This window comes from Caretta caretta, chromosome 7 (genome assembly GCF_965140235.1).
Source record: "Caretta caretta isolate rCarCar2 chromosome 7, rCarCar1.hap1, whole genome shotgun sequence".
Lineage (NCBI taxonomy): Eukaryota > Metazoa > Chordata > Testudines > Cheloniidae > Caretta > Caretta caretta.
Window position 1 is genome coordinate 94028860 of NC_134212.1, and position 27838 is coordinate 94056697.

A 27838-nucleotide genomic window follows, 5' to 3' on the forward strand; every position below is an offset into this window, starting at 1 on the left:
ACGGGTAGACAGAGGCAGCAGGTCCAAACCCCCTCACCTGTGATGAGTGGCTGATACACTGCAGTCTGCCCTGGGGAGCGGGGCTAAGCGATGACTGGCAGTAGCCAAGACTGAGGTGAGATGGGGGTAGTGGGTGGGCATTCTCCGGGGAGGGGAGACCCTCAGGGATTGTTGGGGTTTACTGCCGTGGGGCAGCACCCCACTGGGAGGAGGCACCGGGTCCTGGGAAGGACTGGGGCTGGCGGCGAGGTGGATCACCAGATGGCAGAGGGCGCTCCAGAGGCTAACGAGCTAATTCCCAAGGAAACCAGCAGGAGGTGCCGCTGGGTGAGTCTGGCTCTATTACAGTGTGTAATAGATATCCTGATGCAATATAGCAAACAATTTATCTCTTGCAATTTTACTATAAGAATGAATTATTGTTGTAGTAGTCCATGCATGTTTATACAAAAGGTGGTGTGTTTTTGTGATGATAAACTTGACATGATAACTTAAGGTACTGTACACCTTAAGCCATATTTCTAAAATATAAGACTTTGAAAGTATTCAGGTGGACAGTCTTTCATTTCAACACTTGACCCATTTTGCTGGACTTCTCTTTCAAAAATTAGTTTTCAATAAGTGATGCCTTTTACAGCATGCTTAAACCACCTTTACAGTGTATCCTTCTGAATTTTTGGGTTAGTCTTATTGTTTAAACTGAGTCAGGAACTCTAGTTCTGGTCCAGCCTCTAACAGTGAGTTGGTGTGTGGCCTTGAGCAACTTCCACGTCTGTATAATACGGGAAGAAAACGTACCTACTTCCGATGGATATTGTGAAGATTAATGAATAAATTAATGATTGCACAGTGCCTTGAAGATGTAAAACGCTATTTAAGAGCAAGCTTTTTGTTCATGAAATTGTGCCTGCAGTTCACTTTTGGAGTCATTTGTCATAGCTTGTCATCTCTGATCCTTTCAAAGTAGCTCCGCTATTGAAGGGCTGGCACACTTTAGCCCTTATTGCTGCTGATCCAAATGCAGTTATTTTTATAACATAGTTGGATTCATTCACTCTTACACCCTTTATTCAATCTTATGGCCTTATTTTTTTACCAAATCAGAAGTCCTTTCTTGTCATCCCTTGAAGAAAAAGGTGTGGGCTTAGTTATAACCTCCAGTTCATCAAGAGAGTAAAACTGTTGAGTCATCACTAACTCCTGGAAGTTCACCTGCATTGACTCACCTAAGGGATTATTTCTCCCATTTCCTTTTCCACTGACAGAACTTTCGTGAGATGTTGATATTCTCCAGACTCTGGAAAAAGTTAAGATGTTTTTTTCCATGAAGAGTTGACGGGATCTGGTTTACTAGACCTGGCAACAACTACCATCAATTCCGTCAACATCCAGGAAACCTGACTAGGTTCCTCAGCAAAGTATTCTGAGATCTCTGGTAGGTTCTGTATACTTGAAAATGTTTTAAAAAGTGAAGCTTCCAGGTAGACACTCCTTACAAGATTGTTTGAAGGTTAGATCGTAGGAAGAAAAATGTTTACTCCTTAGCTACACTGTCAGTGAAGATTTCAAATTACCATGTTGTGAGAGTGCAGTATGATCAAGATCTTTTGAATAAGCTTATCCCCATCATGGATCTCCTCCCTGACTTTCATAAGTAGCCCATGAAATCTCAAATCCAGAAGACTAGGTATATGCTTTGGGCTGTGTTTGAGGCTTCACATAGAGCAGCGTTCTCTGACTTGTGAGAATGTAGTTTTAGCTTCAGAACTTGGGGCTGTCCTGGAAGGTTGAAGGGAAAGTGTTAGACTTATTTGAGGGATTTGCTTTCTTTGGCAGTGAAACTGGTGAAAAAAGATAAGAGACCAGGACAAAAGATCAACCCCAAAGATTTTTGCAGTTTTACAGGGAATATTCATTGCGTTTTCATTCTGAAGACAGTATACTGAACCATGTCCTTGTTCTCAGCTTGCTTTCCATCCTCTGGGTAAGCAGAGACAAGCTCAAATTGCTTAATAGTTTACAGGTTGACGCCCACAGAGAATCATTTCTAGCCCTTCTGGTGCCTGAAACTGCTTTATCCTTGGGTAAACAGCAGTTTTGTTAAGTTCAAAAAAGTCTTATTGACATGGTTTCACTTTCCAATCACCATGGTGATTTTGTCACACTTTCCAACATGGCAGTCTAGGACATCAGTCAAGTAAATCCTGGATTATGTAATCTTGGCAAGTTACTCATCATTCCACTATACACAAAGCAAATTCTGCTAGTTCTGGCCTCACAGCACTTGAGCACTGAAATAAATGTGTATTTGGATGTGTGTGCTTCAGACAGAATATGCCAAGTGGTTGCATAGTATATGAATGAAAACCTTAAAGATGCCTAACCTTTTTTGGCTGCTGCTTCTTCCAGCTTTTTCTTTTCTTCCTCAATAATTTTCATCTTTTCTTCATATTCATCAGCCTGTGTTTTCCATTCCACCCTGTTGTTCTGAAGCCCGTCCAACATTGGTGTAATTTCCTTGTGAAACCTTGAGAATTCCTAAATAAACAATACGAATTAATAAATTGTCCATTTATAATGAATGGTTGTTTTCAGATTCTAGCACGAAATCACAAATATTGTTGATGTGTACAGAAACTTCATTTGCTTTCACCTTCCAATTTTAGCTGTTTGATTATGTGGCAGGCACAGTGAGAGAGATTTAAGTTTGTTTTGTGTTATAAGCTCAGCACTTTGTTGGTGTATGCCTAGCTTGTGGGTTTTTCTGGTGAAGGGAGAAGATGAAGTGCAGTTGTGGTACTTGCTGGCACCGTTCCATTGGTGGTGGGGTATGAGGCCTGTGGTGGGAGTTTATCAGAAGTACCAAACTGAGTCAGTAACATCAAAGGCCCAAATTGTGTGCTGTAAAGTCCACCCTTTTCCCTAAGCCTCCCCCCGTCCCAATGCACTCTTCTGGTGTGTCTTTGCCCATACTCACTATATCTGTGATATCTGAAGACTGGACTTTTACCTGTTGCTGTTCAAAATACTACATTTCATTCTACTGCATGGCATTTTGGAAGAGCCTTAAAATCCAGATGGTGTAGAAACATAGATTACATTGCTGTTTAGAAGGTGTGAACAACTCAAGTACTTCCTGTGCTAATGCAGGACAGGTGCATACTTTTCATTGATCCCCAATCCATCCATGTGCTATGCTCTTCGTGTTAGTGGGGCTCTGTGAAGCTCTGTGATTAAGCTCTAACTCAATTTTTTTAAGGAACTGAGCAACTTCTGGAGATGCTGAGTGCCATTGTGTTCCTTGGGATTTCAGGGGGTTCCACATCTCCAGAAGATGCTAAGCACCTTTTAGGAGTGTGTGGTACTATACGGGAGGAGGTGAAAAATCATGACTCTTTGAATGACAACTATTTGAATGACTAGAAAGGCCCCGCTAACATCTAGAATGTTTTAATCCAAACTATTGTTTGTCACTTGTGTCATTAGAATCAATACAAAGGAAGAATAAAAGTTTTATTCTTACCTTGTATACAAATGTACACACAAAATCAATGAAACCAACTTGAAGCTTAGGCAATTCATCTCCTTTGTTTCTGTCCATCATAGGCTAGAAAAGAATATCAATATTTTAATGTGAATTTGCGACATTTTGATTCAATAATAAGACAACTGTTACTGACAAACATGTCTTCAATAGCTATTATTTCATATTGAAGATAATGCTGTTTAACATGTCAAAATACTTACAATTGGCTGTTGCTCTAGCACAGTTCGCTCCAGATCACCTTGTTCCCAAAATTCATTCGCAACCATAAGGGCAACCTGAGAATGAGAATCTCCTGCGTTACTGATGTTGTATTAATCAATACAGTTGTAGAATGATGCTGGAATGTATTCAAGTCTTTCCAGAAAATGTTGAACAGTTTTGCTTGAGTTAATTAGGTTGTTTCATTTTTAAAACAACCAATTTTTTTCAAGCTAGGAGTGCTGCTGGTCCTTCAACTGGCAGAGTGATTCCTAATATATCCAGTAACAGTTCTGCCAGACAGAAGGAAAATGTATAATCCTGTTATCATAGCTATTAATTGAATTTTGCCAGTATGTTTTTTGCTGTAATACTTGTGCATATTATGTATGTATCAACTGAACAAAATTACCTAGGAACTGACAGGAAACATTTTTGCATATTATTGAACTACTGAAACCTTGCTACCAGCTCCCCTCCTGCAAGTTTTCTTGCTACCAATGCTATCCATGAGATATTTGGAAAGGTTCTCCAGGAGGAGAGAATTCTGGTAAATAAAAAACAGCAAAATACCATCATTGTAGAACGTGTAGACACAAAACTACTCCACACTGTTCTTTCTGGGATCATTAACACACGGTATAGGTGAATTACAGAACAGGAGTGCTGCAGTGTGAGGCTTTTGTTATTAAACAGATGGTGTCTGCCATTTTGATGGTATTTTTGGGTATGCTCAATGAATGGTACATAGCTGAAAATAGTATTTTCCATGGTATTCCAAGACGATAGAGCAACATAATAAAAACTCCTAATTATAAAGTATATTGTGTTACATTATTAGAATAGCCATCTGCAGGCTAATGAATGTCTGTCTCCTGACATAGCTCTTTTGCTAGGCCTGCCTCTTACATACCTGATTCAAGATGTCATGACCAGGAAACTCTACTTTTAGTATACTCAGATGCCAATTGGAAAATAAATAGGATTTCATTCTTTGTGTGAAGGATCTATCTTTTTGTTACTATGGATCTACACAAACTCTGTTTCATCCCAGTGGAACCTTACAGAGAATCTAATTCTAGTTTTAGAATTGTTCAAGGAAGTAACCCGAGAGATCAGCTCTGATTAAAGCCATCTTGTCTGTATAGATACCTATAATTCAAGCACTAACAGCATTTCTAAGTAGTGTGCAAGATGATCCCTTCAAAGCCATAAAAGCTCATATTGTTGAATCCATTTTAGAGTGACTTAATCACACTAAAATAGTGCAAGGATCTACATTTGTCTGTGTGTTGGTGTCTAGTTTAAGATCATGCTATTGTAAAAACCGCACCCTAAAACTGGCAGAAGAAAGGCAAGAATTTTGATAAAATAAAAGTGAGTGACAGTCAGTTATCAAGGATCCTTTAAAGAAAGCTAGAATGGATACTAGAGGCAGGGACAGCTATACTAATCGATTCGCAAATGGGAAGGTGGGGACAATGGGGCGATGCCACAGAGGGCTCATGGCGTGGACTGCCTAGCATAGATTGCCTTAATCCGTCTTTGCTTCCAGAAAATGGTGTCCAATTCTCAGGCACAATTTGTAGATGCAAGTGGTTATGCTTTGTTTTACACTTAAATATCTATAGACTTGCAATATAAAATGAATTTTCTGTATTGTCATTCACTGATGATGCAATGAGAGAGAGCAAATATAAATGTGTATGAAATCAAAATTAAAATATTTGTATACAATTTTTTTGAGATACTAACCTGACTTTGCACCTCCCACGGCTTAGTTATAGCTGACAAGTCACAACCAGTCATCATCATAGCCCTTTTGAAGAAACAGAAATACTATAAGTATGATAGAGAAAAAACCTAGGGGACAGATTTTTAAACTTATTCAGGCACCTAAAGGTGCAGATAGGCACCTAGTGAGATTTTCAGAAGTGCCTAGGAGACTAACTCCAAAGTGAAGCCAATGTGAGTTAGGTGCCTAGTCACTTCTGAAAATCCCACTAGGTGCCTATCTGCATCTTATGGCTTCTTAATACTTCTAAAAATCTGGCCCTAGATAACTGATTGAAAGAAGAGTAAGATACTGACTACTTACATGATAACTTCTTTTTTGGTTGGGTCGATAGATATATATTTAATTGCTTCCTCTTCTGTTTGCATTTTTTCAACTGCATCCACAATCTTTTGAAACATAGTCCGTTTCCTGTAAAAATATATGAATATTTCATATATAAAGTATTGGTATCCAAAAATGGCTGGGCTTTTGCATATTAGGTGCTTCTTATATTAATGCTTTTCTAAAATAGTATGTTTGTCTAACTCCCACTGAAGTCCATTTATTTTAATGGGAGTTATATTTAGGTATTATGTAGCTCATAGACTTGGCCATAGATTCCTGACATGTACTGCTTTTGTCAATATGTCAAGCTTTAATATGAAAAGCAAGAGATTTCCTAAATCTGTATATTGCTACTTGTGGTGACTTTATTTCTTGAATCTTATCCAAATATTGTCAGAGTTTACATATGTTCATTCTTGATTGATTCTGCAAAGAAATCCACTGGAAAAGGTGAAAAGATCGCTATTTATAAAGAGAGGTTAAGTAACATGCTATGTGATCCTTCTGGATGAGAGGTGCGGTAGAGAGTTATTGCTTAATAAATCTCTTCATTTGCATTTAGAGGTTTCACCTCACTGAACAGAGTTGTAACACACACAACATTCTAATAAAATTAGAAATATTTATCATTCATTATAAAAAGTGCACTGAATATGGATTACTTGTTGACTTCCCTGTTATCTGCCAACTCTGAAGCGTCAAATCTTAAAACAGTTAAAGGAAAAGAGCTCCATGTGTCTTTTTTTAGAAAAACTTCAGCACTCGTAGGGCCTGATCCAGCATTCATTTTAGTCAGTGGGAATATTTCCATTGACTTCAGTGGGTGGTGAATCAGGTTGGTTAAGATAGTAAATAGACAAATTATTTGACCATTGGAATTCTTGACACATTTGACACTGGAGATTTTTTAATGTCTGGATTTCTTTGATCATACTTTAATTTCTACATCATAGGCCATCCCTGTTTAAGTTTATGGCAGCATTTTGACAATTTCAGTATGAGTGATTCTAGTACAGAATAGCTACATAAAATATCACACACACACACACACACACTACAATTGGACTACACTATCAGCATATTTAGTGCCTTTTAAAATATAGTGTGCACTGTCAATGGAAGGTGTGTTTGGATGGCCTAATAAATATATGCTATATATCAGTATGAGACATGGAGGAAAATTCATGATTTGTGTTTTGAGATTTAAGGGCCTCAAGTGAATTAAAAAAAATCTTATTCCTTATAACGAGCTTGAAGAATGACGTTTTTCAGAATAACTTCATTTTAAAATATAGCTCTATAATCTGTGTATAACTAGGAAAAACTACAGTCATGAATTGTACAGGATTAAGAATTTTTTTCAGTAGGAAGTTATACATAATTTAATACTTACTTGAAATACAAAGCCAAGTCAGTTGCTATTATTGCAACTTCAAATAAATGTAAAACGGTTTCAAACTGGCGCTTATTTAGGTTCTGGAAGATGTTTAAACTCTGCAAGATGGAAAGTTTACAAATTCAGTTCCTCTTACAAAATTATCTTTGGTTTGTACTCTACAGGCTGTACCTTAGTATATTACAATAAGCCTGCTATACAGCCATCTATGGTTCCTTCAATCAAAATAAAATGTTAGGTGCAGTTTTGGAAAAACAGGTGTAGCTAAAAAAAAACAGGTAACCTTATGGTGTACTGTGAGGAGAGTTGAAGATGGTTTAATAAGAACACCAAAATTATTTTATATTCCATAGCCTAAACACTTCTGTTACTATTGATGTGATATTATAGTGACAATAGTAAGACGTTTGATTTTGAGTTATCTGAAGCAATATACAAGTACAGTGTTTGCAAAGGTAAGAGTGAGATTTCCACAGGCTTTCTTCTTTTTCTGAAAGGCCCTACAAATGTTGAATCATGTCTTAAAATAGCTTGGTCTAGGACAGTTGAAATTGGGAGGTAGTTAGATCCTTGAATTTTTAGTAAAATAACAAAACAAATAATACATATGCCATGTTGTAGCTGTGTTGGTCCCAGAACTGTGGAGAGACAAGGTGGTTGAGGTGTGGTATCTTTTATTGAACCAATTTCTGTTGGTGAGAGAGACAACCTTTTGAGCTTGAAGAGCTGTGTAAGCTCAAAAGCTTGTCTTTCTCACCAACAGAAGTTGGTTGAATAAAAGATATTACCTCACCCACCTTGTCTCTCTAAAATAAATAATACTTCTACTTCCTTGGACAAACCAAAATAGAAAGTAGCTTTGGAGCTCCTGTGGAATGGTAAATTATGAGAATATCTGAGCAACTACAGTCTTCACTTGCATGATGCAGTGAGCAGCCAACACATGCTCACCATGAAGTTTAATTATCTTTTATTGGCTGGATCCCTGCCCATCCCATATCTTATCCAGACCACATTGTTTTTGGGAGATGCATACCTGTTCTCCATTTTCAAACCTCTTAGAATAAAGATTGAGTGGCATTTATCTTAAAGTGAAACAAGAATTTGCTTGGAATGTAAACCAGTGGATTCTAATAAGGTGTGATTATGAAAACATATATAAAGCAGTTCCTATATTCCTTGTGGTGGCTAAACTAGATGGGTGAAATATCTGATCTGCTCTTTTTATAGTAACGGAATCTAGAAGAACTGCCCAAGGGCCACCTTGTTTTATATTAGCTCTTTTTTGGTGTCCTTGGTAGCAGAAACTCCCTTACTGTACAGCTCCTGTTGGGGCATAGTTGCTCCTTCATACATCTTGCAGATTGAGGGGGCAGGGAAGGGATGACACTAGGCAAGGGCCCCATGGCCTTTTGAAATTCATAAGGATAGATAGCAGCCTAACCATCCTCGACTTCAGAGGGCAGACAGGATGAAGACATGTTCCCATTCCTACTGCTGCTAAGTTGAGAGCAGGGTCATAAGTGCCTGATGATTCCAAGACAGTAGCTGGGGAACCCCTAAAAGTTAGCATTGTAGTGTCCTTGAAGCCCGTAGTATGGAACCCAGCGGGGATTCATGGATTTGAGAGCTAGGAATTATGGAGCATTAATTCTCCTGCTTTCACTTTAGTAGTGCTGGCAGTAAGGCTGTGGGTGTGTTTGTGATTTCACTCAGTGGTGAAGGGTGTGACTGCTCTCTAACCTTATTGGTTGGAGAGCAGAAGCCCTTAACTAGCACCTCTTTTAAGATGGAGGGAATGACTACCAAGTGCCCTAAAGTCCTTAAGAAAAAGAGACCACCTTTGGAGCAGGAAGGATCAGGCTGCCAGTCACCCCAGAAAACATCTGTTACCTTTGGAGGAGTCATGGGGAAAGGGGATGGTTGGATGGGGCTGGGATAGGTGACCTATGGCTGTGTGATGGGCTTTACCCCATGTCAGTGAACTGTACATGGACCAGAGCTTATCTTCCCAGATTGCACTAGACCCCAGATCCACTCTGTTCTTGGGGTGTTATGAAGATGTAACTCTGCTACCTGTATACACAATTAGAAACAAACAACATAACCTACAATACATGTAACACAGCAGGACCAATTCTTCCCCATGTTCATTTGCTTGTATGTTGTAGCCACATTCCCCGCCTTTCATGTGTCTAGATTTTAAGCCTTTCAGGGCAGTGATTCTTTTTTCCATGTAAGTACTACTGATAATATATCACATCTGACTCTAACCTAAGCTGCTGCTCTCCTTCCCCTCCACTGAAGAGAATGAGGATACTGAGCTTTCGATAGCCTCAGACTTTGACATATTTCTTAGACTGTTTAAGCTTTTTGGCCCCTCTCTCTCTTCCCCCTTAAATTGGGGAGAGGAGGAGAGCTGCAGTTCAGATTACAGCCTCTTGTGATATCAATATTCAGGAGCTCCAAAGATCTTGACAAGTTTCTCCAGCAACAAGAGGAAGTTAGGGTCTGATATTTCTAGAATGAAAAACAAGTAGAAAAATATTTTCAAAAATGTTTGAGGCCATCTTTATTCATGAAGCTCCCAGCTAGTTTCCCATCACCACAGTGTTGAAGCATGGTATTTATGGATTTATCCTGCCAACCTCCCTGTGCAGGAGGGAAATAGTACACTTTCACAAGTGGGAAATTGAGGCATAGTGAGAGTGGTTGACTTGTCGAAGGGCACACAGGAAGTCTGTAGGAACGGCTACAATGCACACTCCTTTTGTGGAGTACATACACTGCATTCCCCCCCAACATGGGTACAAATAGCAGTGTAGACGGTGAGGCACTGCTTAGGTGAGTAAAGACATGCCTGAACCCTGCAGGTATGTACCCTATGTGTGTCTCTACTCCCCCAAGCAGTGCCTTCCCCATTACACTGCTATTTTTAGCAGTGTAGTATCCCATTGCCTCCCCACTGTTAGAGACATTCCCTGCCAGTGCCTTTCATTGCCGTATGTAGCTACAAACTGCTGTGTGGAGGCAGCCTGCTTTTCACTGCAGTGTGTAGCTACACATATCCTACTTGCTCCCGCAAGAGGTGTGCAGTGTAGAAGTAGCCTCACCCTCTCCTTTATTTCTTTAAACAAACTAACAATGACCTTTGTGGCAGATGCTTTTCTTCCCCCCCTCCCCCCCCACTTCTCTTGAACAGCACAGTGGGGAGAGCAGGGGTGGGAAGGATTCCAGCCCTTCAGTGCAGCACCATTCAGGGTGAGAGGGACTAGCAGCATCTGTAACATCTTCTGAAGCAGCACCATAAAGTGCAGTCTGGGGAGGAAGGTACATGTGGGGTTATTTAGTCTCCACATCCTAAATGAGCTCCTCTCTCCACTGCACATGCTCAGAAGCTGCCTTTTGGTTATCCCCAAAGGCTATGTCTACACTGTAATAAATACCTGCAGCTGGCCCGTGTCAGCTGACTCAGGCTACAGGGCTATAAAATTGCAGTGTAGATATTGGGGCTTGGAATGTTGACACTGCAATTTTATAGCCCTGTATCCTCATCCCCATGACCCTGGTCAGCTGACACAGGACAGTCACAGGTGTTTTATTGCAGTGTAGACATACCCAAAAAGTCTGAGCAGTCTCAGTGTGGAGTTTCACGATCAGTGTCTTGGGAGCAACACCAGGGTCCCAAGAAGGGAAAACTGAAGGAGCAAGGAGAATTAGTGGTGGGAGTTACAGCAAAGGAGCTATCGAAGGAGGGGAAAGAGTGCCAGCTGTTCAATTGATTTTATTTGGGAAATCAGAAACAACTGTGAGTGAAAGTGAGGGTATGGGGGAGCCTGGAATCTTATTTCTAATCACAGCCCAATCACTTACTTTGGGCACCAGATACCATTCCTAGGAACTGAATCCAGATCTCCAGAATCTTAGTCTAGTGCCTTAATCCCTAAAGCATTCTTTTATTTTGTGTTGCAGATCGTTAACTGTGTTGCAAAAGTAGAAAAAAGTTCTAATAGTGTGAGTTAAGCGTAAAGGGTAAATCCTACAGTCCTTATTCAGACTGTATTTAGACAACAGTTCTGTCACTGTCAATGGAGTTGCATGTCTATAATTGAGACCAGAATTTAGCCCATGTGTAAGAGTTTATTTTGAACATCATAGCTATTGTAAGTTTTGGTTAAAGCCTTAACATTATTTGAATATGGCTAATTTTAAGAAAGTATTTTCTTGGAAATCTAATCCAAACAAAATAGCCAGCCAGCAACCTAAGAGTAATGAATTCATCAGAGAGATACAAAGTTAAACCCAGGCCTCTTGGAAAGGTCAGAATCTATAAAAGAGCTTTGGTATTTATCAGTTTTAGTAGAAAGTGCTTTTATACTAACCTCGTCTTGTAGCAGAGTTTTACTGTACTCTAGATGATGTCTTTCTAAAATGGAAGATCCATGAAGTTTTGCTAATGGAGCAGCTGACCTGTTGAAAAACAAATAATTGTTTACAGTGTTTCAGAATACATATTTTTATGACTGTTTTAAGTTTGTAGTATTAACGTTCTATCGAGCTGCATATTCCACAGAGGGAGTTTGAAATGGTTTAACATTGCTTGACTAACCTAGTTCTGTGGCATGACACAGAACAATACCTGGTTAAAAATGACACAATACGTATATGCCTTCAGCACTGTCATTGAGAAAAGATCAAGGGAGAGAGTTTCAAAAACACAAGGAACAGTTAGGTGCATAACTCCCATTTGTGCCTTTGAAAATTTACCCCATTTTGTCCTGTGTGTTAGTAGTTCTTGTTTCTTTAATCAATGCACCTTCCCTGTGTAGAAATGTACCTATTATCCAGCTGTTTGTATTTATAACTTTGGTAGGCTCTTGACCTTTCTTTTGGTTGGTATCATTCAAAGTGGACCGTGCCACTGCATTTCTAATTTATTATGGTTTGCTTAAATCGACTATGCAATGCTATTTCATTCCTTTCATGTCCTTGGGCCCTATCCCGCAGAAAGTACTTATAGCTTTATGACAACGCAGTCTGTGGAAGTTCATACATCGTCAGCCTGCCACAGAAACCCTTCTTCTTACCTCATGCTGAGTGTTAAGCAGAAGTAATTCCAGTCTACACTAGAGTTCTGGGCAGTGAGGGAGAGGGTCATATTCATGCTTTATTGTAGTTGTTTTGAACATGGGCCATGCTTAGCTTTTCTTTTTCTTTTCCTTGGCTAACAGGTCAATTTCTGGGGTGAACCAAGGAGGAATGTGCATGCCATTCATTAATCTGTACATGTGGTAAAGCTGTCATAGATTGCTCACCCTGGCTGACCTCATGAATGGACCTTTCAGTCAGGGAGGATCCTGGTAGGAAGATCTGGCCTCAGCCCTTTTAAAGTTCTTTGGCTGAGCGATGCTCAGTAAGAATAATAGAATCATAGAATATCAGGATTGGAAGGGACCTCAGGAGGTCATCTAGTCCAAAAAAATCACCCAAAGTTCAAAAGTTCATCTGCAGAGTGTTACTCCCCAGGCTGGCTAAAAAGGTGCCTGTGGGGGGGTGGGTGGGAAAAGAGGTAAGGGGCAATCAGTCTGTCTCTCTCCTGTGTCAGCTGGAGAATCCCTGACAATAATCAGAAAATCCCTTAATGCCACTGCCACAAAGTACAACTTGAAAGTTCCTTCATGGTAGAGGATGAGGGTTGTTACCTAATAAGTCATTCTGCATAACTGGCAGGATAGTCTCCTAAAGATCATGATTATTATGTTCCCTAGCTACTGGGGACTAAGAGCCTATGGAGTTCTTGTTGGCTAGCAAATGCACAGAAGCAAGTGATTACAATGTACAGTATATATTATGAGAGAGAATGTATGAAAGATTAATTGACCTACAGATGAAAAGTGGGGCCCTAGTTATGCACAATGATGTAAAATGCAGAAAAAAATAAATTTTAAGTGTGTATACATATTGGATCACTGCAAACATTTACTAGTGAAAAGGAAACCCCTCTACCTCCCCGCCCCACCCATCATTTACAATATTTTATACACAGAGCTATGGCCACCAGATCCTTACTGGTGTAAATTGGCATCGCTCCATTGCAGTCAGCAGAACTACACTTATTTACACCAACTGTGGCTCTGACTCTCTCTATTAGTTTTTTTAAATCACTGTACCGAGCATAAGTCTGTTCTGTCTGATGACATTCCTAAAGGGACACACAGTATTTTAGCTTATCTTCAAAAGTAATATTTTGCAAACTGAGCTTTAGAATAATCTCTTGAAATAAGTCTGAAATCTATTTCCTTACCAAATTGTTTTTCTGTATCGCACTAGTTTGTTGCACAGTTGCTTATGAGTAGTGGGCTGGCAGCAATATCTTAAGGGGACTTGACACAAAATATTACAAGGACTTGGCAAACTTTGTACAAGAAAATAAGTAGGTCAGGCTTTGTTATTGCATTCCAGCCATGATAATGTCTTTATGAATTTGCTCCCCACACACCTACATTGCCATTAAATCTTGCCACTTCTTTCTCTAACATTTTGAAAATCCTATTTTGTCTCTTCATCCTGACAATTACAACACCATAGACCAGTGTTTTAATCTCCCATCTTAACTACATCTTCCCCCAATTTGGCCTCCCTACAGCCAAAATTACTACTTTGTTAATTCGCAAAAAGAAAAGGAGTACTTGTGGCACCTTAGAGACTAACCAGTTTATTTGAGCATGAGCTTTCGTGAGCTACAGCTCACTTCATCGGATGCATACCGTGGAAACTGCAGCAGTATGCATCCGATGAAGTGAGCTGTAGCTCACGAAAGCTCATGCTCAAATAAATTGGTTAGTCTCTAAGGTACCACAAGTACTCCTTTTCTTTTTGCGAATACAGACTAACACGGCTGTTACTCTGAAACCTGTCATACTTTGTTAATTGATCATATGTCACAGCCCTCTCTGCGTTGCTCCACTGCATTTGCCTTACACAGAGTATCCAGCTAAAACTTCTAGGATAAGACCTTGCAGCATAGTGGAGGGGGAAGCTAAGGTGGCTTTAAGCCAGCTTTGCACCCTCCCAAACCTGGGCTTCTCTGCGTAGCTTAGAGTATGTTTACACTGCCATTGAAGGTGTGATTTGCAGCTCATGTAGGCATAATGTGCTATCTTTAATCTAGCTAGCTAGTGTGGGTAAATACAACAGTAAAGATATGGCAGTGTGGACCCTAGTGTAGGCTAGGAATGTTAGTAGTTTGGGGTAGCTTTTATAGCTCGTGCTAAAGCCTGCACGAAAACCTGTGCAGTCACATCCTCACTGCTATTTAGCCACTCTAGCTAGATTAAAGGTGGCTTGGTATGTGTACAAGAGCTGTAGTCGCAGCTCTTGGCAGTAGGGGTCTTTTAGGGTATGTCCACACTGCAGCTGGGAACATGCCTTCCAGTCAAGGTAGACAGACAAGCGCTAGCTCGGCTCGAGCAAGCACACTAAAAATAGTGGTATGGACATTGTGGCATAAGTGGTGGCTTGAGCAAGCCACCCAAGTCCATGCCCACATGACCCCCTGGATCTGTGCTCAAGCCACTGTCCATGCCAGAATGTCCACAATGACCGAGAAGGGGAAAAGCATCTTCAGCCACTGCCTAGCCAACCTAGTAAGGAGCCCTTTAAACTAGGTTCAAAGGGGGCAGGTGACAAAAGCCCACAGGTATAAAAAAAATGACCTTAACAGAAGGCTAAATGTTCAGTCAGGAAGAGGGCAGAGACAGAAAATTACAACAGGGTCCACAGGAGCAACCAGAGTGATCACGGGGTGGGGATGAGGAATCTGCTTGACGTTTTAGATGTCTGTTCACAAATGCAAGGGGAATAAACAGGAAGAACTGGTAGTATGAGTACATACGCTAAAATATGAATGAATGGGATAAATCTCATGACTGAACTATTGATACAGAGGAGTGCAGCTTGTTCAGGAAGGACAGGCAGAGAAAAAAGGAAGGAGGTGTTGCATTATACATCAAGAATATATACACTTATTCTGAGGTCCAAAAGGAGGTGAGAGGCAGACCAGTTGGAAGTCTCTGGGTGAATATAAAAGGAGGGGAAAGTCATGGTAGAGGGACTATTATAGCCCAAATAAGCAAGAAGAGGTAGCTGAGGCATTTGTAGAATAAATAATAAATATCCAAGACCTGGTAGTAGTGGAGGACTCCCCAGAGATCTGTTGGAAAAGTAATACGGCAAAACACAAATTGCCTAATAAGTTCTTGAAATGTGTTGGGGACAACTTTTTGTTTCAGAAGGTGGAGGAAGAAACCAGGGGGCAGTCATTTTAGGCTTGATTCTGACCAACAGGAAGGAATTGGTAGTGAATCTGAAGGTGGAAGGCAACTCAGTTCAAAGTGATCATGAAATGATAGATTTCCTGGTTCTAAGGACAGGAAGGAGTCAGAGTAGCAGAATAAAGGCAACGAATTTCAGAAATGCAGACTTAAGCTCAAAGCAAAGGAGGTAAGATCCCATGGGAAGAAAATCCAAGGGAAAAAGGAGTTCAGGAGAGCTGGCAGTTTCTCCAAGAGGCAATATTAAAGGTGCAACACCAAAAACAATCCTGATATGAAGGAGAGATAGGAAGAATAAGAAGAGTTAACTATGGCTCCAGCAGAAGCTCGTTAGCTGAAAATCAGAAAGAAGGCCTAGAAAAAATGGAAATACAGACCAATTGCTCAGGACGATTACAAAAGAATAGCACAAGCAATTAGGAACAAAAATTGAAAGGCTAACGCTCAAAATGAGTTGCACCTAGCAAGGGACATAAAGGCAATTAGAGGAGGTTTTATAAATATATTAGAAGCAAGAGAAAGAGGACGGAAAGTGTAGATCCTCTAGTTAGTGGGGAAGGAGAAGCAATAAAGGACAACATCAAGAAGGCTGATATATTTAATGCCTATTTTGCTTCAGTCTTCATTAAAAAGGTAAATTGTGGCCATATACATAACATAATTAATGTTAACAACAAGGGGGAATTCACTGTCCCACTGAATTCATCTGATGAAGTGAGCTGTAGCTCATGAAAGCTTATGCTCAAATAAATTGGTTAGTCTCTAAGGTGCCACAAGTCCTCCTTTTCTTTTTGCGAATACAGACTAACACGGATGCTACTCTGAAACCTGTACTCAAAGACTAGTTCATGGTCAAACTGTGACCCACAAAGGTCAGTCCTGGGTCTGATACTGGTCAATATTTTCATTAATGACTTGGATAATGGAGTGGAGAACGTGTTTATAAAATTTGCAAATGATACCAAGCTGGGAGGAGTTGCAAGTACTTTGGAGGTCAGGATTAGAATTCAAAACTATCTTGACAAATTGGAGAACTGCTCTGAAATTAGACCAAGCAGATGAAATTCAATAAAAAAAACTGTACAAAGTACTTCACTTAGGAAGGAAAAATACACAACTATAAAATGTGGAATAAATGACTAGGTGGTAGTACTACTGAAAAGGGTCTGGGGGTTATAGTGGATCACAAATTGAATGAATAAACAACGTGATACAGTTGCAAAAAAAAAAAAAAAGCTGATATTCTGGGGGTCTGTTAACAGGAGTGTTATGTATAAGACACAGGAGCTAATCGTCCTGCTCTACTTGGTCCTGGTGAGGCCTCAGTACTATATCCAGTTCTCAGCTCCACACTTTAAGAAAGATGTGGACAAATTGGAGAGAGCCCAGAGGAGAGCAACAAAAAGGATAAACGGTTTAGAAACTGACCTATGAGGAAAGGTTAAAACTGGACATGTTTAGTCTTGAAAAAAGAAGTCAGAATCCAAGCATAAAAGTGGGTCACCCTCTCTTTAAGACAAATTAGGAAAAACATTAGCTAAGAGAACTCCTTCCTCAGGCTCTCCCAATGTCTTGGTGTTTTCATATAGGTTATAAATACTCTGTCAGACCCTCTTGATAGATGTGCTTTGTATAGCGCTGAACACACAGTGCATGCTTTCCAAATAATTATGGAAAATAGTATAGTTTGTATCTTTGCATGTGCTGATATGTTCACATCTTTCTTTTAGTTACTGGTACAAATGTTATATGTACAGGTGTTTGTACATATAAATCAGTGTAGCTGAACTTACTTCATCTGATACAAATTATTGGTCCCTCTGTGATCAATGTCATGGCAGAAAGCAGCCGCAACCATGGCGAAGGCTTCGAGATCGGTATAGTATTTCTTTAGTCTACCTGTCTATAAAGCAGGAGAGACTTTTTTGAGTATATACCTGCTTGAAGTTTACAATTTCTGTTGAATTTAAAAGAACTACAAATTGAATGTAAGGTAAGTTTTCAGTGACAAAACATACCATTAGTAAGGTGAACATTGTCTGTCCCACGTTGAATCCATGCCGCCAGTTATGGTAAGTTATATTTCGATAACCCTTTCTGACTGTGTACATCCATCTTGTAAGTACCTGTTTCAAATAAAAGGCATATCCTACTCAATAGTGTTAAAATATAACCAAGTCCTGGAATGTGTGTAAAATTAAGATGGAATTTCATATCTTTACAGGAAAATATGCAGCTTTTGGAAATTGTTTCTAATTAAAATAAACATACTTTATATACTTATTATGAATCTGTGAAAAAATCTACTCGGAACAGTGGAAAGGTAAAAGATATAGAATGTTTTATATATAAAAAGCTAAGAACAAATGTATGCTACCGTTGCTTCTAATATTTTACTGTGGGACAGTTCTAGTTAAAAGAACTTGGTACTAAGGGGAAAAATGTACCTAATATGACAAAATAAATCTGACCTCTGCTGGGACTTTGAATTTTTCAACCACATTTATCTCAAAGAATAATCGTATTCCACACTTAATCAAGCCATGCTCTGTAACGGGAAAGTCACTGAAGCGGAATTCATAAAGTTCCACTTCCTTTGGATCAGGTAATTCCTCTCTCTGTTAGGAAAAAAAAAAAAAGACCACAACAGTTTTGCTTTGTTAGAAGGAAACTAGAGTAAATTCAGTTTTTTCCTTGCTTTTTTTACTCTATCCCTATATAAAGAGTTCATGGTCAGGCCTATCATGTGTACATAGCTCTCAGGTTTCAATGCACACTACTGTATATTAAACTATAATATATACTTTAGATCACTGCTGTTTTTCTGCTCAGAGGGGATGGGTACCGTTTATTGCTTCCTGCAAACTGGTAGTTCTTCCCCACCTGTATTCCAACAAAATCCACATTACAATTATAGTTTCTTTAGCCCTATATTGAGTAAAACCAATGGTTACTTTATTTTAGAATGCATTTCTTAATTATGCATATAATTATTGTACTTCAGATTATTATTATTATTGTATTACATACCTCACCTGTGGGACTTCAGTGAATCTTTGGGACAGATGATCAACTGTTACCCTAGAAATCATGGGTGCTACTGAGGGTGGGGAGGGATCATAGTTCAGGGCTACCTGGGCCTCTGACTCCCTTCCCTGGTGTCTTCTGAGTGCACCCGCCTCTAGGTCTTAGGCCTCTCACCTTCCCTCTATGGCAGAATCCCATGATTCTCCCACCAAGAAAGATTACTCAGCAAGTCTGACTGGACTCAATACCTGCAGTTCTTCCCTTCAGGAACTTGAGACCAGCAGTGAATAAAGTGACCCAAAACAACTTTCTTAAAACTATGTATTGCTGAATCTTATCAGTAGGAATACAGCATAGCCAGAGAAAAGTATTTTTAGGGCAATAAAAGGCCTACATGCATGTTTATCTTGACTAAAGACCTGCCTTCCCTTAGCAGAGACCCTAGTTGGGCTAAGCTACCTTGAGACACTCCCAACCTCTGGAAGGCAGTTTCTTCCCCTTAAGCATCTCACAAAACCAATCCCTCTCCCCTTCAGAGAATGTCCCTATAAATCCCTCTCAGCCTTTGATCTCCCCACCTTCACAGAGTGGGTGACTTAGTCCTGGAAAAGTTGGTCTGGCGAGCTCACCAGGGAGGCGGAGGTAGCATATCAGTTAATAATCCTAGGTGTTTTCTGAGGAACTCTTATCTGGGCCACTGTCTGTCTTCCTGGGTAGTTTTTTTACCATCTGGCTAAAGTACAGTAAATATCTTAACAATGCTCAGGCAAACATAGAACTGATGTATTTGGTAGATTACAGGAAACTCCAAATCCATCACAGTCATTTGCCCCCCCTACCTGCTTGTGGATGGTTCTGTGCCAGTTGTGTCCCTAGTGTAGTTTAGAGCAAACTCTGCTCTAAACTACACTGGCTTCCAGTCACCCCAAGGGACAGTTCTGGCAGCAGAGGACTGCCTGAGTGGATGCTCTTCCCCCTCATGAATACCCTTTATTTTAGAGGCAAGTGTAGCTACTGTCAGAAATGACCACTACCCTGTCTGCTTGGTTTAAGACTGCTTTGCACTGGGGGACCACCAACAAAGCAGATTTAATGTGTATGAAGATCTCTAGCCTTTAGAGTTATTAGCACAAAAGATCTCTATTTTCACTTATGACTTGCTTTATTTATATTAGTTGCACTCATACACATACAAATAATACACCAAGGGTATTTACTCATGATGCTCAAATGTCAGGAAATGCAAAAATTAAGACTTTTGTACTAACTTTAATTTGTCCACATTGTACATAAGCTATTAAATATATATTTATACTATAACTAGTGGTGGTAATAATTATAAGTACCTAGATCATAGGTCTGGTTTTTCAGTAGTACATCTCAAAGCCCTTTACAAAGGAAGTCAGTGAAATGTCAGATTCCATTTTACAGATGGGGAAACTGGTAACTGAATATATTACAAGTGTAATGTGGGCAACATTAGGATGAGAACTCTAATTTGGATTTCTCTTTAAAAGAGAATCTTCATTGTGTATTGATGCTATAACTTTATATTTAATGTTCTTGTTTAAAAAAACACAAAAAAAGAAACTGCACATGCAAGTTAGAGTACCCACTTAATTGAAATGAATGGGATGTGGAACAGTGATGTCACACCTCTGCAATTGTTGCTGTTTGGTTGGAGATATTTGCTGTAAATATTGATTAATGTACATGCAAAAATATTTCTGCCTTTTTTTTTCCAAATGTGGAATTTCCCTTTAAATTTACTCTGGTCTGAGTTCAAGAAGAGAGAATGGTCAGTTCTGGAGCAGTGACAGTTTTAAGGCCCAATGTTTTGTGAGCCAGCAGATCTAGAAAACACCTGCTTGCTTTATCCCATTAGTGATCTGACATTCCAGGCTTCCTATAGGATTAAACATTTCTATGTAGCCAGGGCACGGCATGAGATATCAAACCTTCAGTTCTTGATACCCTGATGTATAAAAAAGCTATTTAATTTCATTTCTAGAGGTTTTAAAAATCCATTCCAGTGTTTTATTCCACTTGGATGCCCCCAGAGGGTAATTAAGGCACCTTGATTTGCAAATGGAGAGATCTAAAAATGCATTATTGCTATTAATTTTTGTAAGTCTTAAATTTAAAATGAATTTACTTTAAAATGTGAAGGTATAATTTTCTATTCATATTTTTCATTTCACTAGTGGATGTGCTTATATAATCAAATGTAATTTAACACAATCTTTCAACTGTAAAAACTGTGTACAGTCCTAAACCTGATATCTGCAATGTTTTTAGAGGAAGAAGGAAGTAGGGGAAAGGCAGAGTTCATTTTACTGATAACTATCTGTAACTTTAACCATAAATTCCTGCTACATAGCAAAGTAAATAAAAGCCAATTAACTAAAGTATTTCAAATCCTAACAAATTATAGAAACACATCAGGTGTGTGCTACTGCTATTATTAACCCCCTTCATGCCCTATACATTCACTTCTTATTCTGGTGTCCTGCCAATTTCCTCTTCCTTCGATGTATGTTGTACTAATATACACACAACTATACCTTTAAATTGAGTTTTTGCCATTCTTATATACAGTAGGTTCCCATATAAAACTCAGTAATATTCATTCATGCAGACTGAATGACGAATGAGCAGAGTCAATCCAATTAATCATAAAATAAAATGAAAAAAAAAATTAAAATTATTAAGAGAAACAAATAGCAATGCATTTTAAGGAGGCAGCTATAACTCCTTCAGCCTGCAATAGTAACTAGGATAGTCCCTTTTTTCTCTTTGGGAAATAAGAGCCTGCAAGCACTTAAGAATGTAAGTAATTTTCAATGGAAATACTCATGTGAGTGACAGTCAGCATGTTCCTAAATGTTTGGAAGATCAGGCCCTAAGTCAGCATGCTGTGTATGTTAGCAATATATCTGTCCAGATATCAAAAACACATTTGGTGTTTATTTTCTTGATCTCTATTATGCCATTACTGGTTAACATAATGGTGGGAATTTTAACTATGGCTTTGTACAGTGCCTAATGCAATGGAATCCTGGTTAAAGACTGCGGTGGCTAGGTGCTCATGCTATACAAATAATAAAGAATTTCTGATACGATGCTGATTCTGATAGAGATGCAACACAGATGACATTAGCCCAAAGTCTCTTTTAAACCACCTAACTCATCCTTGTTCTTTTCCCTCTCTTACCTATCTGACTTTAGCATCTTTCAAAAGGTATTATGCAAAGAGGTAGCAAGTTGTCTATTTACTGAAAATTAATTGATTGCTTTGTGAACATTCAGGTCAGTCCTAGGTCCTAATTTTGCATTTTGCCCCTTTTTACCTACTTCTGGCAACCAAACAATACAAGCAATGTATTCAGTTTTCAACCCCTGTATGGTGATGCTGACCATGCAGCCTAGAATAGAATTTGGTCTATTTTCTTTGAATCAGAATACTATCATAATGATCCTTGGCTAGTTCAGCTCCTCTTGAACAGTACAAAGTCTTTACTTCCTGCATTACCTCTGACAGACTGTCATATGACAATCCAGGGAGGATACTGTTTTAGTGGGTTGGTACCATGGGAAGTGTATAGGTTGAATATCTGTGTATGAGAGAATGTAACATATTGCCAGAAATATTTTTACGAGGCACCTGCACAAGATCCCTGGAGCTGATGACTAAGATAAATATGTTGTATTAAGTAGAAGAAGGTTAAATAACACATTATTAACACAAAGGAGTCCCATCACAGACTGAAGTTAATCGGCCACTGAAATTTAAGAATCAGGTTTCATAACTTACCAAAATCTTGAGGAGGGCTTTCTCATCACAGTCTTCAATACTGGTTACATTTAATTTCTCTTTGTATTTCTAAAATGAAAATAAATGAAAACTTAAGTTTCTGTTCCACAAGATTCCTATTTGAATTCTGGGGTACTAGAAAGACACTCACCAATATGGACTGAATTTCTTCAGGGGTGGCCTTTGTCTGGTACATGAGCATTTCCTGAGCAATGTCTTTCCTGTTTTCAAGCTTATTCATTTTGTCATAGGTGTCAGTATTTAAAACAGACCATCCAAGGAATTGTGTAAGACTCTGGAACAAAACAGGGGAAAATGGGAAATGATGTAGTGACAATTCATTTGGCTTAATATTAAAGGAAAACTGACAATTTGAACTCCTTAAAATGTCCAGTAGGGTACTTACGTGCCTCCAACCACTACAGCTTCTGAGCTCTAGGCACTGGCTTCCTTCCTTGCCCCGAGAAAGCTCAACCCCCGCTCCACCCCAGGCCCCACCCCCGCTCCACCCCTTCCCCAAGCTTCCACCCCTGCCTCTTCCCACCCAGTTCTGCTCCCTCTCTCTAGTGTGCCCAGTCCCCGCTCTTCCACCTCCCCCACAATGTCTCCTGCAAGGCCGGAACAGCTGATCACGGCTGGTGTGAGGTGCTGGAAGGGAGGGGGAGGAGTTGATTGGTGGAGGCGCTGGAGGGGAGCTGGCTGCTGGTGGGTGCTAAGCACCCGCTAATTTTATTTTGTGAGTGCTCCAGCCCTGGAGCACCCATAGAGTCGGCGCCCATGCTCTGAGCCCTGCACAAACTTTAATACATGCAGCTTCACAACAACCAAGTAATATAGGAAAGCATTTTTCCCATTTTGCAGACGGGGGTCTGAGGTGCACAGAGGTTAAGTGACTTGCCCAGTGTATGGGTGCACACTTGCACCTGTGCAGAACCACACTGATGTCAACGGGACTTTACACAGACTTGCTCTCAAGGAGCTCCTTGCAGGATCAGAGCCTTAGGGGTGACATCCAGTGAATCAGATGGTCTGTCATCTCTGCCCTGAAGACTACAAATACTAATTAATGTTAGTTAAAGGATTTTGACCATCCTTAACTAATCTAATATGGGTTTTTTTGTTTGTTAGAATGATTTTTTATGGTATCTGCTGTCTGTTCACTACTGGAAAAAAGTTCACAATCCATCATAACTGCAAGTGTGTAAAGAGTTTTAATGGAAATACTTTTACTATTAAGAATAATTGCTACCTAAAATAATCCTTTTAGTAATTTTTAACTGAGTCTTAACTAAAATATCTCTTAACATTAAATGATCATCTACAAAATCTTTTGTCTCATTAAACTTACTTCAGTGATCTGTTCATCAAATTCATCAAAGGGTTTTCCATCTTTTCTGTTGTAAAATGTAGCTACTCCCACAATTTCTTCTTTTTTGTTGACAATAGGCAAAGACAGGACATTTTTGATTACCCAGCCTGTCTCATCCACAGGCCCTTTCTGCAAGCAAGCCAAAAGAAGATGACCTATTGCATATTTCTTTAAAAATAGTCATACAATATTTTGGTATTATAATTGTAAATGTCACAGTTGGTACCCAAAGATCACAAATAAGTACAATAACAAAATTATCAGCCATCTCCGCAACTGTGGAATGTATGAATATTTGTGCAATCAACTTTATGACTAATGGGTAGGTGGCATTAGGGTATTTTCCTATAATAATTACAATAAAAGAAATACTGTGTTATTACCTGAAATAAAAAATACTCATCGGCTCGTGCATTCATCATGTTACAAATCTGTGATATAAGGAAACAAAAAAAAATCCCCATTGTTTAGGTGCAGTATATACACTCAGATCCATAGTCTGGCATTTTAAAAGGACATATTCATTTCTAAGAGAAAATTAACTATTATTAAAGTAGAATTAGCTACTCTGGTATATGCCACTGGGAGTTCTGAAAACACTCTGCCTTGTGTATGGTACTCATAATATATTTTATTAAGCATAATAGTTACTTAACGATATGCAGGAAGAAGGCAAAATTTTATGGCAGGACATAAAGAAGAATATTATATCCAATTTGAAACTGTATGGGGAGTTTTAGGAAGAAGTAAATAGTTGAGTTGAAACTCAGCTCACTAGGGCTAATGCCTACTGTTAGAAAAAGTGCCACAGAATCAGCAATGACTACAGTACACATGGAGACCTTTAATTTTGTATTTCCACTGAAAGACAATATCTTACACCATGCTGACGCCTTGGTTCAGATTTGGGGCCAATCCATCTTTCTGCTTATAACCTGTACCAGGACTAAAACTAAACAGAAAATTCTACAAGTTTCTGTTTGCTGAGTTGCTGACAGATCATTCTTTTGCGAGAATGGATTTGTACGCCTGCAATGTGAGTCAGAGACCTAAGCCCTCCTACCCATGAGATGTCCTAAGATCTGTCAGGAAATCCACTGATTCACAGGTCATCTGCATAGAGGGTTTGTCCCTCCAGGCTACTGATTGGCCCCTGTTCTCCATGACAGCTATAATCCTGGAGACAGTGTGATACAATAAATGCTTATATGAGAATATTTCCAGTCCTTTAGCCAATATAAGGAAGTTTTGGTGATGGCCTCTGTAGTCTCTGCTTGATCAAAGAACTCTATAGAATGTGTAACTTTCTTTTTTTGCAATTAACTTACAAATCCATTTTCAGCAACATACGTTGGCAACCCACTGACAAGACTCCAGTGATCTGCAGGAGGTGACCTGGAGAGACACAATGAGATTAAATAAGTCAATGTCACAGATATAAACATGTTGCAGTTCTACCTGAGCAACACCGTTAACTGCTACATAGTTAACAAGCTGATAATGAATACTTACGGAATGACTTTGATTTCTTCTTTTCCAACTAAAATATAATCAATAATCTTATAAAAGATGACTTCCTAAAGAAAAGATGAGAAAAACATGCATTAATTATCCTGTGCAACTAAATTCCAAAATTATGATGTGTAAAAAGGAAGCATTTATACTTACTCTGCCATCAGGTGTTTTTGGTCCTTTATAAGGCTCTACTTCTCCCAGCTTGATTGGCCATTCATCATAGAACTCCTAAAAATAATTACCCACAAATTAACAAAACAAAGCATTTCTCAGTTACATACCAATAGGTAACATGAAATGCATGGACCATAATTTAAGCTATACTTCTCCATAACCCTACTTGGTCTGGTCACATCTCAAAACAGTATGAAGAAAACATTGTTAAACATACACCAAACAAAAGTTTTAGCAAGTAACTTGCAGGTTAGTGTGAAACTAATGCCAGAAAACTGCATGGCTTTCTCAGCATTTTAGTGGGTGGGAGAAGTAAAAATAAAAATAACCATCTGAGCCTAATCTGCATGCCTTACATATATGGCTGGCTCTATTTTTATATATCTCACATGTAATTTTGGTGATTTATATTAGTTGAATATAGTCCATGCCTCATGTCATTTGGAAACCAAACTTAGAAAGTATAGCGGATTAATTCCATGGAGAAAGGCACATTAGACATGACAGACAGATTAGGTAGTTAGAGGGATTAATTTTTTATAATGATCTTGAGTTAAGTGAATTCTACATTTCCAATTAACTGGTAAAATGCTGGTTACCTTCTCTTTGGTCATATCCAGCAGACCAACAGAGTATCTTTCACAGTTCAAATACATTCGAATAGTGTACAGTGCTTTGTGAAACTGTCGCTCAATATCTGTCAGTTCTTCAAATACTTTGTTGGCAGACCACAAAAGCATCTGCTTACAATGAGAGAAAACTGGGTAAATATTCAGGTGGTGAAAAGAGAATGTATTACAGATGAAAAGAAAACATAGCCTCATGCATTTCAGATATTAAAGAATGAATTAATAATGGATGTTGATACCATTCTGTAACATGATAAATATATCCTACCCTTGTTTTTATGTATTGTCTATGGAACAGTGCGAGACCATATCACTAGTAATGATTTCACATAAGAAGAAGCTAATAAAGGTTCTCATTAACAAATCCTTCTTTACCTGACTTCTTCGGGTTTCAATATTGTAGAGATATGTGATATGGTATTGTTTTATGGCAACAGAAACAAAATTGAGGTATTTCTTAAAGACCTATAAATGACAGAGAACAAAAATAAGACAAAATATCAAACCATATTTATTGTTAAAAGAACAATAGTGTTCCTGTTTTAATGTCTACAGTTACCTCTTCATCCTCTTTAGAGAATTCGGGGGCATTTATTTTGTTAAGTGCCATTACAACAGCAAGCACCTCCTTGCCCTGCATAATAGGGGTTGCCAGCATGCTGTTAGTTGTGTAACCAGTTTGCTTGTCCACAAAGTCAGAAAAATGGTTATTCTGAAAAAACAAACAAAAAACAAACCACATTTAGTTATGATGAAGACCATTTATTATTTGTTACTTATTTACACGGTGCCATATATGTGAATGGAGTTTCACACTGCAGAGAAAGATGGATTCCCAGCCCAAAAGAGCACACTGATCAGAGGCCCCAATCCTGCAAACATTTAGGTGTGTGATTCACTTTAACATTAAGCACGTGTGTACGTGTTGGTACTGAGCTCACACAGGTTATCCTTAAAACAATGACAAACAGGAGGAGGAAGGACAAAGGAGAGAATAATATGACTATGTGGTTATTTGGGAGATTAATGCCTATGACTTGAAAATAATTGTTTATATTTATGTATGTATTACTAATACTTATTATTTAATCATTCCTGTAGATAAAATGCTTGATATTACCTCCTCATACGATTGTGAAGCTGACATAAAAACATAAGGCCACGTTCTCAGGCCTGCTCCATTCTAAATGATCAAACTCTCACAAGTGTACTGCTGCGGATGCTTCTGGCAGGGAAGAGTTCCCAGCAGGTATAGACCTAGCAGAGATAGCTGCTACACTTCCCTCCTGGCCATCCCCCACTCCCTGCACAGAAGGCATGCTTGGGCTAGGAGGACATGACAGAGGGAATGACCAGAGTGTGAAGGACAATTCCCAACTTTGTATCTGATCCCTTGGGGCCATGGTCACGCAGTTAAACAAGAAACCAGAGCCCTCTCTCTGACAGCCCACTCCTGAAACTGGATGCAGCAAAGAATCTGTGATCTTTGAAAACAAGATTTGATGTCATCAATGTGCTTTAGTAAAATGCTGTTATTGTTAGGGAATAAGTTGCTGTTCTGTGCAGCTGTTTTGTATTTATATTTTGAAGTAAACTTGAAGATCCATTTGCAATGCTTGTAACAAGTAGTAATATTTAAAATCATTATATTATCAAGGACACCTGATAAAACACAAACTCTGGAGATATTTGGTTTCACAATTTGCTTGAGAAC

At 39.0% G+C, this 27838-nt stretch overlaps 1 protein-coding gene and 1 long non-coding RNA gene across 3 annotated transcripts in view; one reads left to right on the forward strand and one right to left on the reverse strand.

Annotated features, from left to right (window-relative positions):
• PDE6C (phosphodiesterase 6C) overlaps nt 1-27838 on the reverse strand; it is a 52876-nt gene that overhangs the window by 2433 nt on the left and 22605 nt on the right. For both annotated transcript variants that reach the window (XM_048858882.2, XM_075130959.1), the window contains exons 2-21: nt 26684-26836; nt 26500-26589; nt 26095-26235; nt 25475-25549; nt 25319-25383; nt 25135-25201; nt 24190-24237; nt 23786-23935; nt 22589-22732; nt 22438-22506; nt 18068-18214; nt 17615-17722; nt 17390-17499; nt 11646-11733; nt 7261-7361; nt 5844-5951; nt 5501-5564; nt 3748-3822; nt 3524-3607; nt 2385-2538 (exon numbers count right to left, since the gene is read on the reverse strand). In XM_048858882.2, coding sequence (XP_048714839.1) covers nt 2385-2538; nt 3524-3607; nt 3748-3822; nt 5501-5564; nt 5844-5951; nt 7261-7361; nt 11646-11733; nt 17390-17499; nt 17615-17722; nt 18068-18214; nt 22438-22506; nt 22589-22732; nt 23786-23935; nt 24190-24237; nt 25135-25201; nt 25319-25383; nt 25475-25549; nt 26095-26235; nt 26500-26589; nt 26684-26836 — 2041 coding nt within the window. The remainder of the gene's footprint in view (nt 1-2384; nt 2539-3523; nt 3608-3747; nt 3823-5500; nt 5565-5843; nt 5952-7260; nt 7362-11645; nt 11734-17389; nt 17500-17614; nt 17723-18067; nt 18215-22437; nt 22507-22588; nt 22733-23785; nt 23936-24189; nt 24238-25134; nt 25202-25318; nt 25384-25474; nt 25550-26094; nt 26236-26499; nt 26590-26683; nt 26837-27838) is intronic.
• Nucleotides 94-27737, forward strand: LOC142072813 (uncharacterized). The gene is made up of 2 exons (XR_012669392.1): nt 94-1435; nt 27226-27737. It is a non-coding gene; the product is annotated as an uncharacterized LOC142072813 (long non-coding RNA).